This window comes from Pristis pectinata, chromosome 14 (assembly GCF_009764475.1).
Source record: "Pristis pectinata isolate sPriPec2 chromosome 14, sPriPec2.1.pri, whole genome shotgun sequence".
Lineage (NCBI taxonomy): Eukaryota > Metazoa > Chordata > Chondrichthyes > Rhinopristiformes > Pristidae > Pristis > Pristis pectinata.
In genome coordinates this window covers 7,415,210-7,429,543 of record NC_067418.1, presented here as the reverse complement: position 1 = coordinate 7,429,543, position 14,334 = coordinate 7,415,210, and the positions used below count along the sequence as shown (strand labels likewise).

Below are 14,334 nucleotides of genomic sequence, written 5' to 3'. Positions count from 1 at the left end.
AGGGACAGGTGTTACACCTCCTGCAGTTACAGGAGAAAGTGCCAGGGGATGGGGAGGGAGGACCGGACCAGGGTCACAAAGATAGTGGTCCCTATGGAAAGCAGAAAGGGTGGGAGGGGTGGGGCTGGGGGGGGAAGAGGGGAATATGTGACTGGAGCTAGAGGAAATGATGGAGGATGATGTGTTAGATGCAGAGGCTGGTGAGGTGAAAGCTAAGGGAATTCTTATTGCTGCTTTTTTTGGGCAGAGTGGTGTGTGCGAGCAGATGTGTGGGAAATGCATGTGAGGGCTCTGTCAGTATGGCAGAGGGGAAGCCACGTTTCAGTAAGCAGGGCAAATGTAGTAGAACTTGTCAAGACATGGAGTATTTGAGGCAAATAGCACAGATGCATTTAAAGAAAAGGCAGATAGACAACAAAGGAGAAATAGAGGAAGACACAAGAGACCGTAAATGCTGTAATCTGGAGCGAGAAAAACTGCTGGAGGAACTCAGCAGGTCAGGCAGCATCTGTGGAGGCACAGAGATGGTCCAGTTTTCAGGTCGAGACACTGCATCAGGACTGAGAGTGTAAAGAGGTGATAGCCAGTATAAAGTGGTAAGAGGGAGGGGTGAGACAGGAGCTGGCAAGCGATAGGTTTATCCAGGAGAGGAGGGGTTGATGGGCAGATGGAGCCAGGTAGGGGTGGGAGGAGTGGAGATAGTGACAGACACTGGGAAGTGATAGGTGGAGACCAATTGAGAAACATGCTAATAGGATGAAATGAATTAGGGTGAGAGAAAGCTTATGTGGACTAAGGTGTGGACTGAATGCTTATTTCTGTTCCGTAAATACTAAGCAAAAGATTTTTAAAATTTCCTGAAATCTATGTACAATTACAAAATAGTCTGTCTTAGTTCATATTATTTTCACAGAATATTATCCAGCCAGTCCGCTTTGAGGTGGAACTATTTCTGCTACTGCAGGAGCTCTCTTGCATATGCAAGGCTTGGCTATTCCTCATTGGCTGCCACAATATTTTGCAGACCTCCATTACAATTATTTCTTAGCTCAGGCTGAGAGACACAATGAAAATTCTAAGACAATTCTGACAACATCTTACTGTAAGTGACATTTCCAATAAACCATTGGTCCATATTAAAATATAAGAAAGACCTTAAGTTACATCTGGTTTTCTTTTCCTCAAACATTTTCACTTCTTCCAAGTTACTATGGACTGCCCATCAGTACTTCATACTCGGAGCATAACAGCTGAATTTGGTCACCAATGATCTTGATATAAATGGTTTGCAATTGGGACCCTTATGTGATTATCAGAAGGAGGAATCCAGGTTAATTTCCCTACTCCTTTACAGAGCTATGCTGGAACCAATTATAGCTTCTCTATGCACAGTCTGTCTGAGGAACTCAATGGGTTGAGCAACATCTGTGTTGGTGGCAGGAGGTTGAATTGTTGATGTTTGGGGTCAAAACCCAGCATCAGGGCTGCGGTAGCATCTCTATCCTGCTGTTTTAAGACTACTGAACAATCCCCTATTACGATAAGATAGACTCTTCACCTAACAATGTACCTCATCGTGGCCTTGCACCTTATTGTCTGCCTGCACTGCACTCTGTAACTGTAACACTTTATTCTGCACTCTTATTGTTTTTCCTTATACTACCTCAATGCACTGTTGTTATGAAATCATCTGTATGGATGGCAAGCAAAACAAAGTTTTTCGCTGTACTCTAGTATATGTAACAAAAATAAACCAGTTTACCAATTCATCCCTGGCAACAGATCTAGCATCAGAATTGAACCTGCGACTGTCCTGGTCTGCAAAAACTTGACACAATTTCAAATAATGATTAAGAAAATAAAAGAATGCATACAAGTTTGCACCAAGTTCATTCAGAATTAGAGTGACTAGATAATCCTTACTGCCTTCCATCTGACCTTCCCACTATCACAGATGCCATTCTTCAGCCAATTTGATTTGCTCACTGCGATATTGAGGGATGAATGAACTGGAATGCTCATGTACTCCAGGACCCGCTGTGCCTCTTGTTCAGTTGTTCCATAGTCCCTGTCCCTGCTGTACAATGTTGCCCAACAATAAAGATCCATGACAAGATCCTGGAAAATGAGAACTTCTTTCCTAATCATAGGACCCACCACTCAGCAAATGCAGATGTCAATGATTAAATTTACTTCAGCCTTCAGCCATCTGAGGAAGAGTGACTGAAAATCACAACCTTAAATCTGGTACAAAGCTCATGGTCCACCAGGCAGCAGTGATCCCTGCTCTTTTGTATGTTTCATAAATGTGGACTATCTCCAGCAGGCACCTCGAAGCACTGGAGAAATATGGCCAATGCGGTTTCCACAAAATTGTCCACATCCATGTGGAGGATCCTGCTCTTTTTCTGTCTGTGGTTAGCCACATATTATTCCATTTATTCAATGAAAAGGCAGGTATAGTCAAGAGAGATGTCAACTGAGAAGCTGTTCAATGTAAGATCAAATTCCAGCAAAGAGAGGAGTAAGTGGGTGGTGATGGATGGAGGCTAATTGGGCCTTTGTTCGAGGAAAACCCATTGGCTAGATGTAGATGAATTGGATGTACCTGTTAAAAAAGATGACCATTACTTCTAAGAAATCAAAAACTCTTAATGTGGAATGCATTCATGTGGACGATAAGCAAACCACTGTCAATATCCTCTCCCAGACCAATATCTCAAGCAAGGCTCCAGTTATATTCAGTTGGCTCTGAAGGAGAGACCACATTATTTGCATTGCCCGATTCCCGAAACAGGCTCACTATTTTGAGATGTGTCAAAGCAGAAGTTTACCAGAAGGACAGAGGAAATGCTTCAAGGATGTTCTCAAAGCTTTCTTGAAAAAAATGTAACATCCTCACCATCTCATGAGAATTGTGGCCTGTAAGAAAACAAAGTAAAGGAGAAGCATCCAGGATGGAAGATTGAATGTCTCTGCAGTGACTCAGGATTGGTCTGCTGAAAGTCAGTGTAAACCTGATGGACTGAATGGCCTCCTTTGGTGTATTCATGATTAAGTTAGTTCTGGATGCAAACCCTCAATTAATAGAACATAGAAAACCTACAGCACAATTCAGGCCCTTCGGCCCACAAAGCTGTGCCAAACACATGTCCCTACCTTTAGAGATTACTAGGCTTACCCATAACCCTCTATTTTTCTCAGCTCCATGTACCTATCCAAAAGTCTCTTAAAAGACCCTATCGTATCTGCCTCCACCACCATTGCTGGCAGCCCATTCCACGCACTCACCACTCTCTGAGTAAAAAACGTACCCCTGGCACCTCCTCTATACCTACTCCCCAGCACTTTAAACCGGTGTCCTCTTGTGGCAACCATTTCAGCCCTGGGAAAAAGCCTCTGACTATCCACACAATCAATGACTCTCGTCATTTTATACACCTCTATCAGGTCCTCCTCATCCTCCGTCGCTCCAAGGAGAAAAGGCCGAGTTCCCTCAACCTGGTTTCATAAGGCATGCTCCCCAATCCAGGCAGCATCCTTGTAAATCTCCTCTGCACCCTTTCTATGGCTTCCACATCCTTCCCGTAGTGAGGCGACCAGAACTGAGCACAATACTCCAAGTGAGGTCTGTCCAGGGTCCTCTTTAGCTGCAACTGATGAAGCAACTCATGGCTGTGTACAGCAAATTCTGGTCTGAAGTATGTCCTTACTTCACAAGTGCCAGGGTTGACCATCCACAATAAAACATGGTCTAATCAACTCCCTGAGATGTTCAAAGCTTGTAGCATGCACTATTTAGAGGCCAGGTGCTGGAGTGCATCCTATAAATGGTACACTCTGTAGTATCAGGATGTGACTGATGAATGTTATATGATGTTATCTAGACTTCTGATAGGCCAAACTGCTTTGTACATGGCGGAAAGGCTATAGGAAGACGGCTGAGCAACAAGTAACATTCACCAGGAAGTGTCTCTCAATGCAGAATGCTCCAGTAGCCGTTGAATTTATTTGGTTGATTAAGCCAAACTTGTAATCATTCCTAAGACGTTGAAGGTATTGGATCCACACTGTGCATGCTCCAAACCATTCTGTGAGCAAAAGCTGCTGTGGTATTGACCATCTCAATTTCTTTGGTGTGCCCACTCATTCTAACCTGCCATTGTCTGAATTAGCACTACTTCATTTCCATTCTGGTCCAATCCGGATACTGTCATTAAAACTACTGATAAAGGCACTGATATTTATTGAGCAGGTTTCAGCTGAGGAGGTTGAATGTCAATTCTCCAACACCACCTACTAATACTTTCTGGACACTAAACTTTAAGCCATCGTTTTTCAGACTTCACCTACTCTTGCAAATTTACTTGTAAGGTTTCAAAGTTCATAGTCCTTGCAACCACCTCTTTCCTCTCCCATCCCACACACACACACGCGCACACACACCGGCACGCACGCACACACACACACACACACACACACACACACACACACACACACACACACACACACACACACACACACACACACGACACTGTAACCTTCTTGCTAATTCACCAAAAGTATTGCTCTGGAAAACACAATGTGTCAGACTGCTTTTAAAATATAGAACTTAATTATTCATGTCTCAACTATTTTTTCTCCCCTTGTCCAGTTCCTTCCAAACTTACATACCGGAACTTTTTGATGCCTTCGACATTCTTAAAAATAAAATCCAGCTTCTTAGAAGTAATGGTCTTCCTTTTTAAACAGGGATATTAAATTCATCCACATCCAGAAAAGATATCCTAGGCTGAATCTGATCTTACATTGGACAACTTCTCAGTTGACATCTCTCTAGACTACACCTGCCTTTTCATTGAATAAATGAAATAATATGTGGTCAACCACAGACAGGAAAAGAGCAGGCAGGTTGTTCAGGAGACCCCTGAGGGTATCTTGCTCTCTAACCAGTAATCAGTTATGAATAATGATGGGGAAGAAAGTTCCCTGGGGAATGCAGCCAAAGCCAAGACCATTGCGCTAAGGGTGGATCAGCCTAACAGGGAGTAAGGAAAAGGTCAAGAAAGCAATAGTTAGAGGGGATTCTATATTTAGGAGAGTAAACAGGCACTTCTGCGATCACAGATGTGATTCCAGGACGGTGTGTTTCTGCCCGTTGCAGGATTAGGATGTTACAGAACATTCTGGAGGAGAAGGGTAAACAGCGAAGGCTTGTGGTCTATATCAGTTCTAACAACATTGGTAGAAAAGGGATGAGGTAAGCAAACTTTAAAGAGTTTGTAAAAAGATTAAGAGATTACCTTAAAGGTACTCCTGGTCCCATACACCAGCCAGTACTGGAAAAGGTGAACAGCATACATGAATGCATAGCTGGAGAACTGAGGCAGGTGGGAGGGCTTTACATTCCCTGGGCACTAGAACTAGTTCTGGGGAATGTGAGTTCTCTACAGCCTAGAAAGGAATCTCAACAGGGCCAGGACCAATGCCATCACAGTAAGTTTCACTCCTGCTGGTGGACTGGATTTAAACTAGCTAAGAAGGGAGGTGGGAATCTGAGCAAAGATTCAGAAGGGGTAAATGTGTAACTGGAAATGGAAGGCAGAAAACTAATGGGATAGTTTGAAAAGAAGTGAAAACAATGTTTAGAAATTAGAGAAAAAAGGAGTCCATGTGCTTAATGCTATAGATGGAAATGTAATAAGGATAGTGAATAAAGCAGATGAGTTGAGAACACTGAAAAACACTTTGAAGTATGATATTACAGCTCTAATGGAAATGTGGCTGAATGAGGGGCAGCACTAGAAGCTTAATGTAACAGTCACAGTTTTTAGAGGTGATAGAGAGGAGTACAACAAAGGGCAGACATGGGTAAGGCAGTGACAATGTTTTTGTTTAATTCTTTTTTCAGGATCTGTGTATTTGAACATAGAATTGTACAGCACAGGAACAGGCCCTTTAGCCCACGATGTTGTGCCGAACTAATTAAACTAGCAAGTAAATGTCTAACTAAACGAATCCCTTCTGCCTACACAATGTCCATATCCCTCCATTCTCTACACATTTATATACCTATCTATGAGCCTTTTAAATGCCTCTGTCATACCTGCCTTCACCATCACCCCCGGCAGTGCATTCCAGGCACCCACCACTCTCTGTGTAAAAAGCGTTGCCCTGCTTATTGCCAGCAAGGTCAGCATTTATTGCTCATCCTCAATTGTCCCCCAACAGGTGGCTTGCTGGGTCATTTCAGAGGACATTTAAGAGTCAACCACATTGCTAAGAGTCAGGAGTGACCTATGGGCCAGGCTGTGTAAAGAAACAATCTCAACTATAGGTAATGATAATACATTAGAAAGTTCATCGAATGGGGTGTGACAAAAGAACAAAAAAGGGGGGAATAATATTTTAAGAATGTACTGCGGATACTCAAATAATCTGAGGGAAATAAAAAACAAATTTGTAAGCAAATTTCTGATAAATGCAAAAACACTAGGGCAGTAAATTTGGGAAATTTCATTTATCCTAATATTAACAGGTATACAGTAGGTGTAAAAGGTGTCAAGAGGCCATGTGTTACAGGAGAACTCTTTAAGCTAGTATATAGCAAGCCCAAAAGAGGGGGAACTGTGGGGAAATTCTGGATTTAGTTTTAGGAAATGAAACTGGACAGGTGGGAAGAGTTTTAGTTTGAGACCATTTTTGAGGTAGTGATCATAATTCAATCAGGTTTAACATATTTATGGAGGACGAAAAGAGGAATAAATCCTTTAAATTGGAATAAGTAACTTAGCACAATGTTCATCTGCAATTTCAGTTCCAATTACTATGCTCTAATTCACTCACTTCTAGAACAATGAACAGTACAACACAGGAACAAGCCCTTCAGCCCACGATACCTGTGCTGACCATGATGCCAATCCGAACTAATCTCATCTGCCTGACCATGGTCTATATCCCTCTATTTTCTGCCTGTTCATTCGCTCATCTAAATGCCTCTTAAACATTGCTTGTATCTGCTTCCACCACTTCCCCTGGCAGCCTGTTCCAGGCACCTACCACTCTGTGTAAAAAGAAACTTGCCTTGTAAATCTGCTGTAAACTTCCCCTCTCGCCTTAAAGTTATGTCTGCTTTCTCAACCAACGCTGTTGTATTTATGGTCTAGTTAGTGTGCTTCGTGTTCACCTGTATGTTCGTGTTTGTTCACGTTTGATAGTGGGGAAGGGATGTTGCAAAGGATATCCTCAAAACATTTTCAATAGTCTACCATCAAATTTTTTTCTAATATACAATTTGTTTTATTTTTCAAGTTGTATTGAATGCAAAATGATTTGTAAAACTTCAATTAATACTGGTTTATTAATCTGTTGATTACAAACACACGACAAGTTCTTTTTATAGGATGTGGGTGTTACTGGCAAAGCTTTATTTATAATCCAACTTTAATCACTTTTAAGTAGCTGGTGGTGAGCTGCCTCCTTGATAAACTACAGGATGTCTGGTATAGTTACTCCCACAATGTTGCCACAACAGACTGCAGATGCTGGAATCTGGAGCGACAAACAATCTGCTGGAGGAACTCAGTGGGTCGAGCAGAACCTGTCAGGGAGAAAGGAACTGTCAACCTGAAGTATTGACAACTCCTGCCCCACCTGCCCCCCCCCCCCCCCCCCCCCAGATGCTGCTCGACCCGCTGAGTTCCTCCTGCAGATTGTTTGCTACTCCCACAATGTTGTTGGTTCAGGAGTTCTAGGATCTAGTTCCAGTGACAATGAAGGAACATCGGTATATTCCCAAGTCAGGATGATGCGCTACTTGGAGGGGAATTTGCAAGTATGTGCACGTTGCCCTTGTTTTCCTTGGCAGATGCTGCAGGTTTGGGAGGTGCTGTCAGGGTAATCTATGCCACTGACTGTAAAGGAATTTTGTGGATGGTACACACTGCTGCCACAGTGCCTCCATGGGGGAGGGCCTGAATGTTAAGTGTGGTGGATAAGGTGCTAATGAATTGGCCTGCTTTGTCCTGGATGTTGTTGAGCTACTTGGAACTCGACTCTTCCAGGTAATTGGAGAGTATTCCATCACACTTGCGCATCAAATAGATGGTGCACAGGCTTTGGTGAGTCAGGAGATATTTGGCTGATCCAGGAATTTTGAATCTATTGACTGTGTATGGGAAATACAAGAATTTTCTTACTACTAGTAATTTCAAATAGGGAGAAAATTAGTAAGTTCTTTAAAATCAATGCAAAAAGCGACTCACTTTCCAAAGTATGCCTTCTCTTGTTCTATTTGCCAAACAGTTATCTCTATTTGAGTGGCAAGATCAAAAAGTCTTAAATTTTAAAAAAATATTTTGAATCTTATCAAGAATATAAGTGTTGGGTATCGGGACACATCTCTGCGCGCATAAAGGATATCAAGCACTCTCTGGCCTTGTAGAGCAAAGTTAGCTACAGAATTGCATAGCAGCCATTGCCTTAGAACAGCAAGATACCAATCAGTTGCCATTGCCTGTGGAGTTCTATCCCAGAGGGAGTTTGTCTCTTCGTGGGGGGGGGGGGGGAGGGGTGTGGAAGAAGAAGCAATTTGACAAGAAACCAATTCAGTCTTGGAAACAAAAGCACCTCACAAGGAACAGGAACTCACGAAATATACAATTAAAATTAAGTAAAAAAACTTAGAAAAATAGAATCATACAAATTTCACAATGTAGAGGAGGCCATTTGACCCAGGTTTCCATGCTTTCCTCCAACCAACCTGTGCGCAATAATTTGTGCAGTTCTACACAACTGGGTGGTATGGGTTGTGAAAGGTTCTATATAAATGCAAATCTTTTTTTATCATTGAATGAAGTGGTCCCACGTGGTAGAAATGCATACTAAAAGACGAAAGTGGGAAACAGAGTAACATTTGCTGCTGTGACTACATAGCAAAAGCAGGAATGTGTATGGGTGTACCTGCAGTGGCTCTGGCCCTCAATTCATACATTTGGCCAACAGCAGAAACAGAATTTTATGGGGCTGGGAACAGAGGATAAAATACTGCGCCTGAGAAAAAGGTGCGGGGAATGGGAAAAAAAACTTATAAATAAAGTGAAGATACATAGATGAGAGATGTCTTTTTCAATTTTAATCCCTGCTATTTCAGATACTGGTTATGTGAATAAGTATTGAAATTTTACTGTGCACTGCTTTAGAGAACATATGTCATTTGTATTTTTTTTTGCTTACAAACTTTAAATTTTAGTAACTTACTTCAATCAAACTATTTCTCTGTCTTTCTCTCATTTGTTCGTTCACTTTCCTGCTCTATGTTTACAGCTGTTTTTTCTAACTCTCCCATAATTTTCTGATTCATTCTGCTCTCTTGCTCCTTGCTTTTGGATAAATGTATAAGCTGTGGAAGCACTTTGTTGAGGCAGGCGTACATGCATTCTCGCTGCTAATGCATGGCAGAAGGTAAAATAGGAAAAAGATAGAGGAAGAATAATTCCATTAAAAGGAAGACTATTCCTCCCTTAATTAGAGGTGAAAGAGAATGAGAGAGGAGTTTCTATGCTTTGGTACAATTCCACTACCCTCCCCCTTCTGCTTAAGGTTGTTGGGTTGTGGTGCAGGCAGCTCAGCCTCCATTATATCAGAACCTCTAAAGGTACTTGAATGATGCTAATGTATTAACTATTCTGTAATTAGAAAACACACAATGGCATACATCAGAGCTAAACACCTCAGTTTACGTTATAGAGTTTAGAGGAAGGCAGAATTCTGTGGTGATAATCCAATAAACATGTGCCACATTATCTTGCATACTTAGAATCTCAGTGAAAATCTCAGTATCACGTGTGTGTGTGTGTGTGTGTGTGTGTGTGTGTGTGTGTGTGTGCACGAGGGAGTGTGAGTTAGGGAGAGAGAGTGTATGTGTGTGTGTGTATGTGGAACAGAGAGAGTGATACACTCGTTTGCATTATTTGTGGTATCGTAAATTCTTTGACCTATCAAATGATATGCATCACCTCAGGTAACTACCAGCAAATATGCGGAGATAATGCATATCACTTGATAGCTCAAGGAACCTTAAATGATATTTCAATAAAGCTAACAAGCTCTCTCTCTTTCTCTGAAACACACTCGAGATTTTGAATTCGATTCTAAATATCAGAAGTAATGTGGCAAATATGCTGACTGATACAAGTCACTAGATTATTAATCAGAACAAAGCTATGGGTTAACGTATAATTTTCTGATCCACTTTCAGCTAAAATTCTTTACATACCCATCAAGAATTTGTATAGTATGATAAATACATGTACCAATTAAATCTGTATTAATGTGACAACAACTACTTTATCAAGTTGGGTCAGAAGCTTCCAAGTTCTGGTCTGTTTAAAGCCAGTTGGAATGTGTAAGAGACACAAGTTAAGCAAGCCTGTAGCAGCCTAAGGGAAAGTCATTCGGATGGCAGTTTTTCTTGTTCACATCAACACTAGTGCTGCTGTAGGCTGTTCTTAAAATGGAAACATTGTGACATTACCAAGCGCCAACTAAACAGGAAACAAAATATAAAAGTGAGAGACAATTAGTCAACCAGGGCAGGAGGAGCTCCAAAGGTGTTCCGTAACATTTTCAGATGATCATAAGAAAAACATGATAAACTGGATCGTGATGATCTCATCTCAGATGTCAAGCAACAACCTATCACTCTGGCCCTCACTATAAAAAAATGCAAAAATGTTTTAGATAGCTGTTCAGCTTACATAATCCGGAAAGTTTGAGCATGTGTCTAGCTGTATAGGCATCCTTTGGTCAATCATCAGAAAATCAAAGGCAATTGGCATAACTCAACTGAAACTTTAATGCCGCATGATTGTGTCGTGTAAGCTCGTTTTGTGCGAGGGGCATTGCAGTTTAGCAGAGAGATTAACAGCCAGACCAAAAGTTGGCCTCCAAACCTTGCCCTGCTGATGCCTCAAGCCCTTTGAAGTCTGACCATCATACCTGGCAAAGCAGCAGTGGGAACTAGGCTGGTGTCAGCTCTAATCACATTGCCTGCCTCAGCATGGCTAACTACAGGGTGCACTAATTGGCCCAATTGCGGATTATACCTTTTGCTACAGATTCAAGACAATAATTTAGTCAAATGATGGTTTTTATCTCCTCCTAATTAAGATTCCAAAGTGGAAAGGAATAGGATTAGACAGGCAGACTTTTTTGTTGTTTTTCCTTCAGTCTTTTAATGCTCTGTTCATTTATGTTTAGTTCAACATTTCATCCTCCTTTTAATAAACTTACAAAAACTTTACTCCCATCATGCAAATACAGTACTAGCATAATCCCTTAATAACCTTATGTTTATTAAAACAGCAGTCTGAAACAGAAACTCATGAAATAAACTAGTTTGCACATTTGTCTTAAGAAATTACACAACGCAAGCTCATTAGTCAATAAATGGGCCTCCTGGTAATGTGCCTTCTGTGGATGTAATGGAATGTATGGAAAGAGGTAATACACAGGTCCCCAAAGTCAAACTAGCATCTTCCTCTGTAAATTGCACTTCTATGCAGAATACAGTAATATTTTAAAGTTTCACAGGAGCGCGGGGTTTTAATTGCCATTTGAAATGCTACCCAATAATTTCACAGGAAAAGCCCCATGCATATGTAAAAATACATTATCTCATGACTTTTGCATTGCTTTTGGGGGCTTAATGAGCACAAACTAGCTGTCACATTTTCTACATTACAAAGTGATTACTATTCAATATCTTGACATAGGTTTAAATCTGCACGATTAGAATAATCGGTATATCAGGAAACTACATGTGTGTATTCTGAGGGAAACATTTTAGCATTCTGTATAATTTGATGTAGACTGTAGTTTGTCTGAAAGAAACAAGTTGCATCTGTGGAATTGTCTGTACAATTGTTTGTAAAAAGAATTGCAATGAAATTAACACTTTCAAGTATTTACTTTTTCTTCTAGTGAACGTTTTTGTTACTGAGAATGAAATATTTCCATTGAAAGTAAGTTAGGAGAAGAGCAGCTGAATGGCTGATTAGCTTGCACTCAGCAAAATTTCTGATTTATGCTGAAGGAAGACTGATCATCTGTTCAGCTGCTTGCTTTACGTCAGATTTGTTTCTGGTCCTACCAAAATCATTAAGGTAATATGATTGGGGGTCTGAAGAAAATTTCATGCATTCAAATAACTTTCACCAAAACTTAAGCAGGCAATAAAGATTCAACAACTTTCAAAAATCAGAATGAACCATTTAAAGTAGCTCTTGGTATCTTAAATGCACTTTAGAAATTTAGCAATTATAGCACAAATCACACATCACATGCGTGATTTGAACTCTATGAATTCCATACATTACCTGGAATAAGGTGGATGAATGCAAGTTACAGCTTTAAAAAACTTCTTTTTATGCATATTGTTAAACATGAAACATAACTCTTTAAGAACCTTAATTATATGGAAAATTGCATTCAATTACATCAATGTGTTAACAAGGAGTCAGAGGGCTATTCCTAACAGACGCTTAACTTTACAACTTCGATGTGGGTTGCTAAGTGGGTATAACAGGGAAGTATCCCAATCAAAACATCTACAGCATTGCTCCCAAGATGACCCAATCAAACAATTGGCTGCCCGATTAACTATTAACTATTCTTAACGCAATTAAATAATGAAAACCACTGATGACCATTAATTAAGAAAAGGGCATCTTAACTGTCACTGGGCTGAGTCTTTAATGATTAATAGATTTTTTTTAAAAGGGTGGATTGGGTAGTTGTAGGGGTGGGGGTGTAGAAAGCAAAAAGGATAGAAAATCTGAAGAAAAAAAGAGGGATGGTGACAACAGTTGCCTTATCAAGTGGTTAGTTAAGAGGCCAGAGGGTCATGGAAGGGCCACAGTGGTCACTCCAGGGTGAAGTACCAAACACCAAAGCGATGCCAACCCAAATTGACCAGCAGCGAGTGAATAAGGCAAAATATGCTAATTTATTTGTGCTGAATTCCCTTGTATAAGCTGAAATAGCCAAGACAAGTGGCCTGCTTAAATGCTTTCCACTTGACAGGAGATTAAATAATATGGTTTGTCAGGGCTGCCCACTTATTTTATCTCCAGTGAAGACACTACACAAGGACTGGAGAAGAAATAATTATCACATCACAAAAAGCCACTCCTCAAATATGCACTCACCTTTTCATGCTTAGTTAATTAATACTTCAGCCTTAATTGGTTAACAGTTGTATTCATTTGCTATTTAGTTACACAGGAAAAAGGGAATGGACTCAATTCAGTCCCAACACATCAGGATTATAAACACCACAAATATATTAGATCACTGAAGAAGTTTGAATCTGGTATAACATTAGAATTAACCTCTACAATCATTTTTTTAAATTCCCAGGCCAGCGACATTTGCTTAATACAAGCGAAGAAAATAATTGCTGGAGTGGCATTTATTATTGTAGTGGCATTTACTGCAGAAAATATGCCCACAGTATATTACAACTGATTTTCAATTAGCTCACCAATACATGGTTAAACTATTTTCTGAAAAAGTAATGTGCTAGTTGATGGAAGCCTATGATCAGTAGTAGCAATTTGTGACAATGTTAACATTAGTACTACATTGAGGTTTCTATTATTTCCATACAATACAACATATGCTGGGAACTACAAATGATGAATACCAAAATTATTAATGATACCAAAACATATTTTGTTACAAAGATATTTTAATTCAGATCTACCACAATGAGATGGAATAAAGTACCAGCAGATCTAAGCAATTAATTTGACAAATGACCCACAGACTTATAATAGTGCATGTCTTTGCATTGCAGTTTATTCTGAATAGTTACAGAAAGATTCTTGACCCACAAACTGAAAATGTAGCAAAGAGTTCTTTGCCCTCCCCCACCATAAACACTTCCTCCTTTTGGAAACAAAACTGGGAAGATGATAGCTTGTATGAAAAATAACCCTCTGCACGGTCAAATGTAAGGCATGGCTCATTAAATGATTAACTTACAAAACAACTTATTCTTTTGCAGTATTAAGTGGAATATTAAAAAAAACAAACCTCAGTGTTTCCTACCTCAATAGTGAACAATTTTCGTTTCAATTTGAATGCAAGGTCCTTTGTATCAGGCACATCAGAGATTAAACAATTAAGCCGAGGAAGCTGACGAACATGGAATAAACCTTAAGAAAAATTTAAATTAAAAAAATGCTATCATGCAGCTGCATAAATTAAACAAGCTGATAGCAGAACTCTCCACAATTACATTCCTCACTGTCCCTTTTTAAACCAGGGATC

General features: G+C 40.2%; 1 protein-coding gene across 1 annotated transcript in view; it reads right to left on the bottom strand.

Moving 5' to 3' along the window:
* The window catches only part of elp4 (elongator acetyltransferase complex subunit 4), a 192,165-nt gene that overhangs the window by 66,507 nt on the left and 111,324 nt on the right, over positions 1-14,334 (bottom strand). Inside the window, exon 9 of the mRNA XM_052029377.1 lies at positions 14,113-14,219. Within this exon, the coding sequence (XP_051885337.1) occupies positions 14,113-14,219 (107 nt within the window). The remainder of the gene's footprint in view (positions 1-14,112; positions 14,220-14,334) is intronic.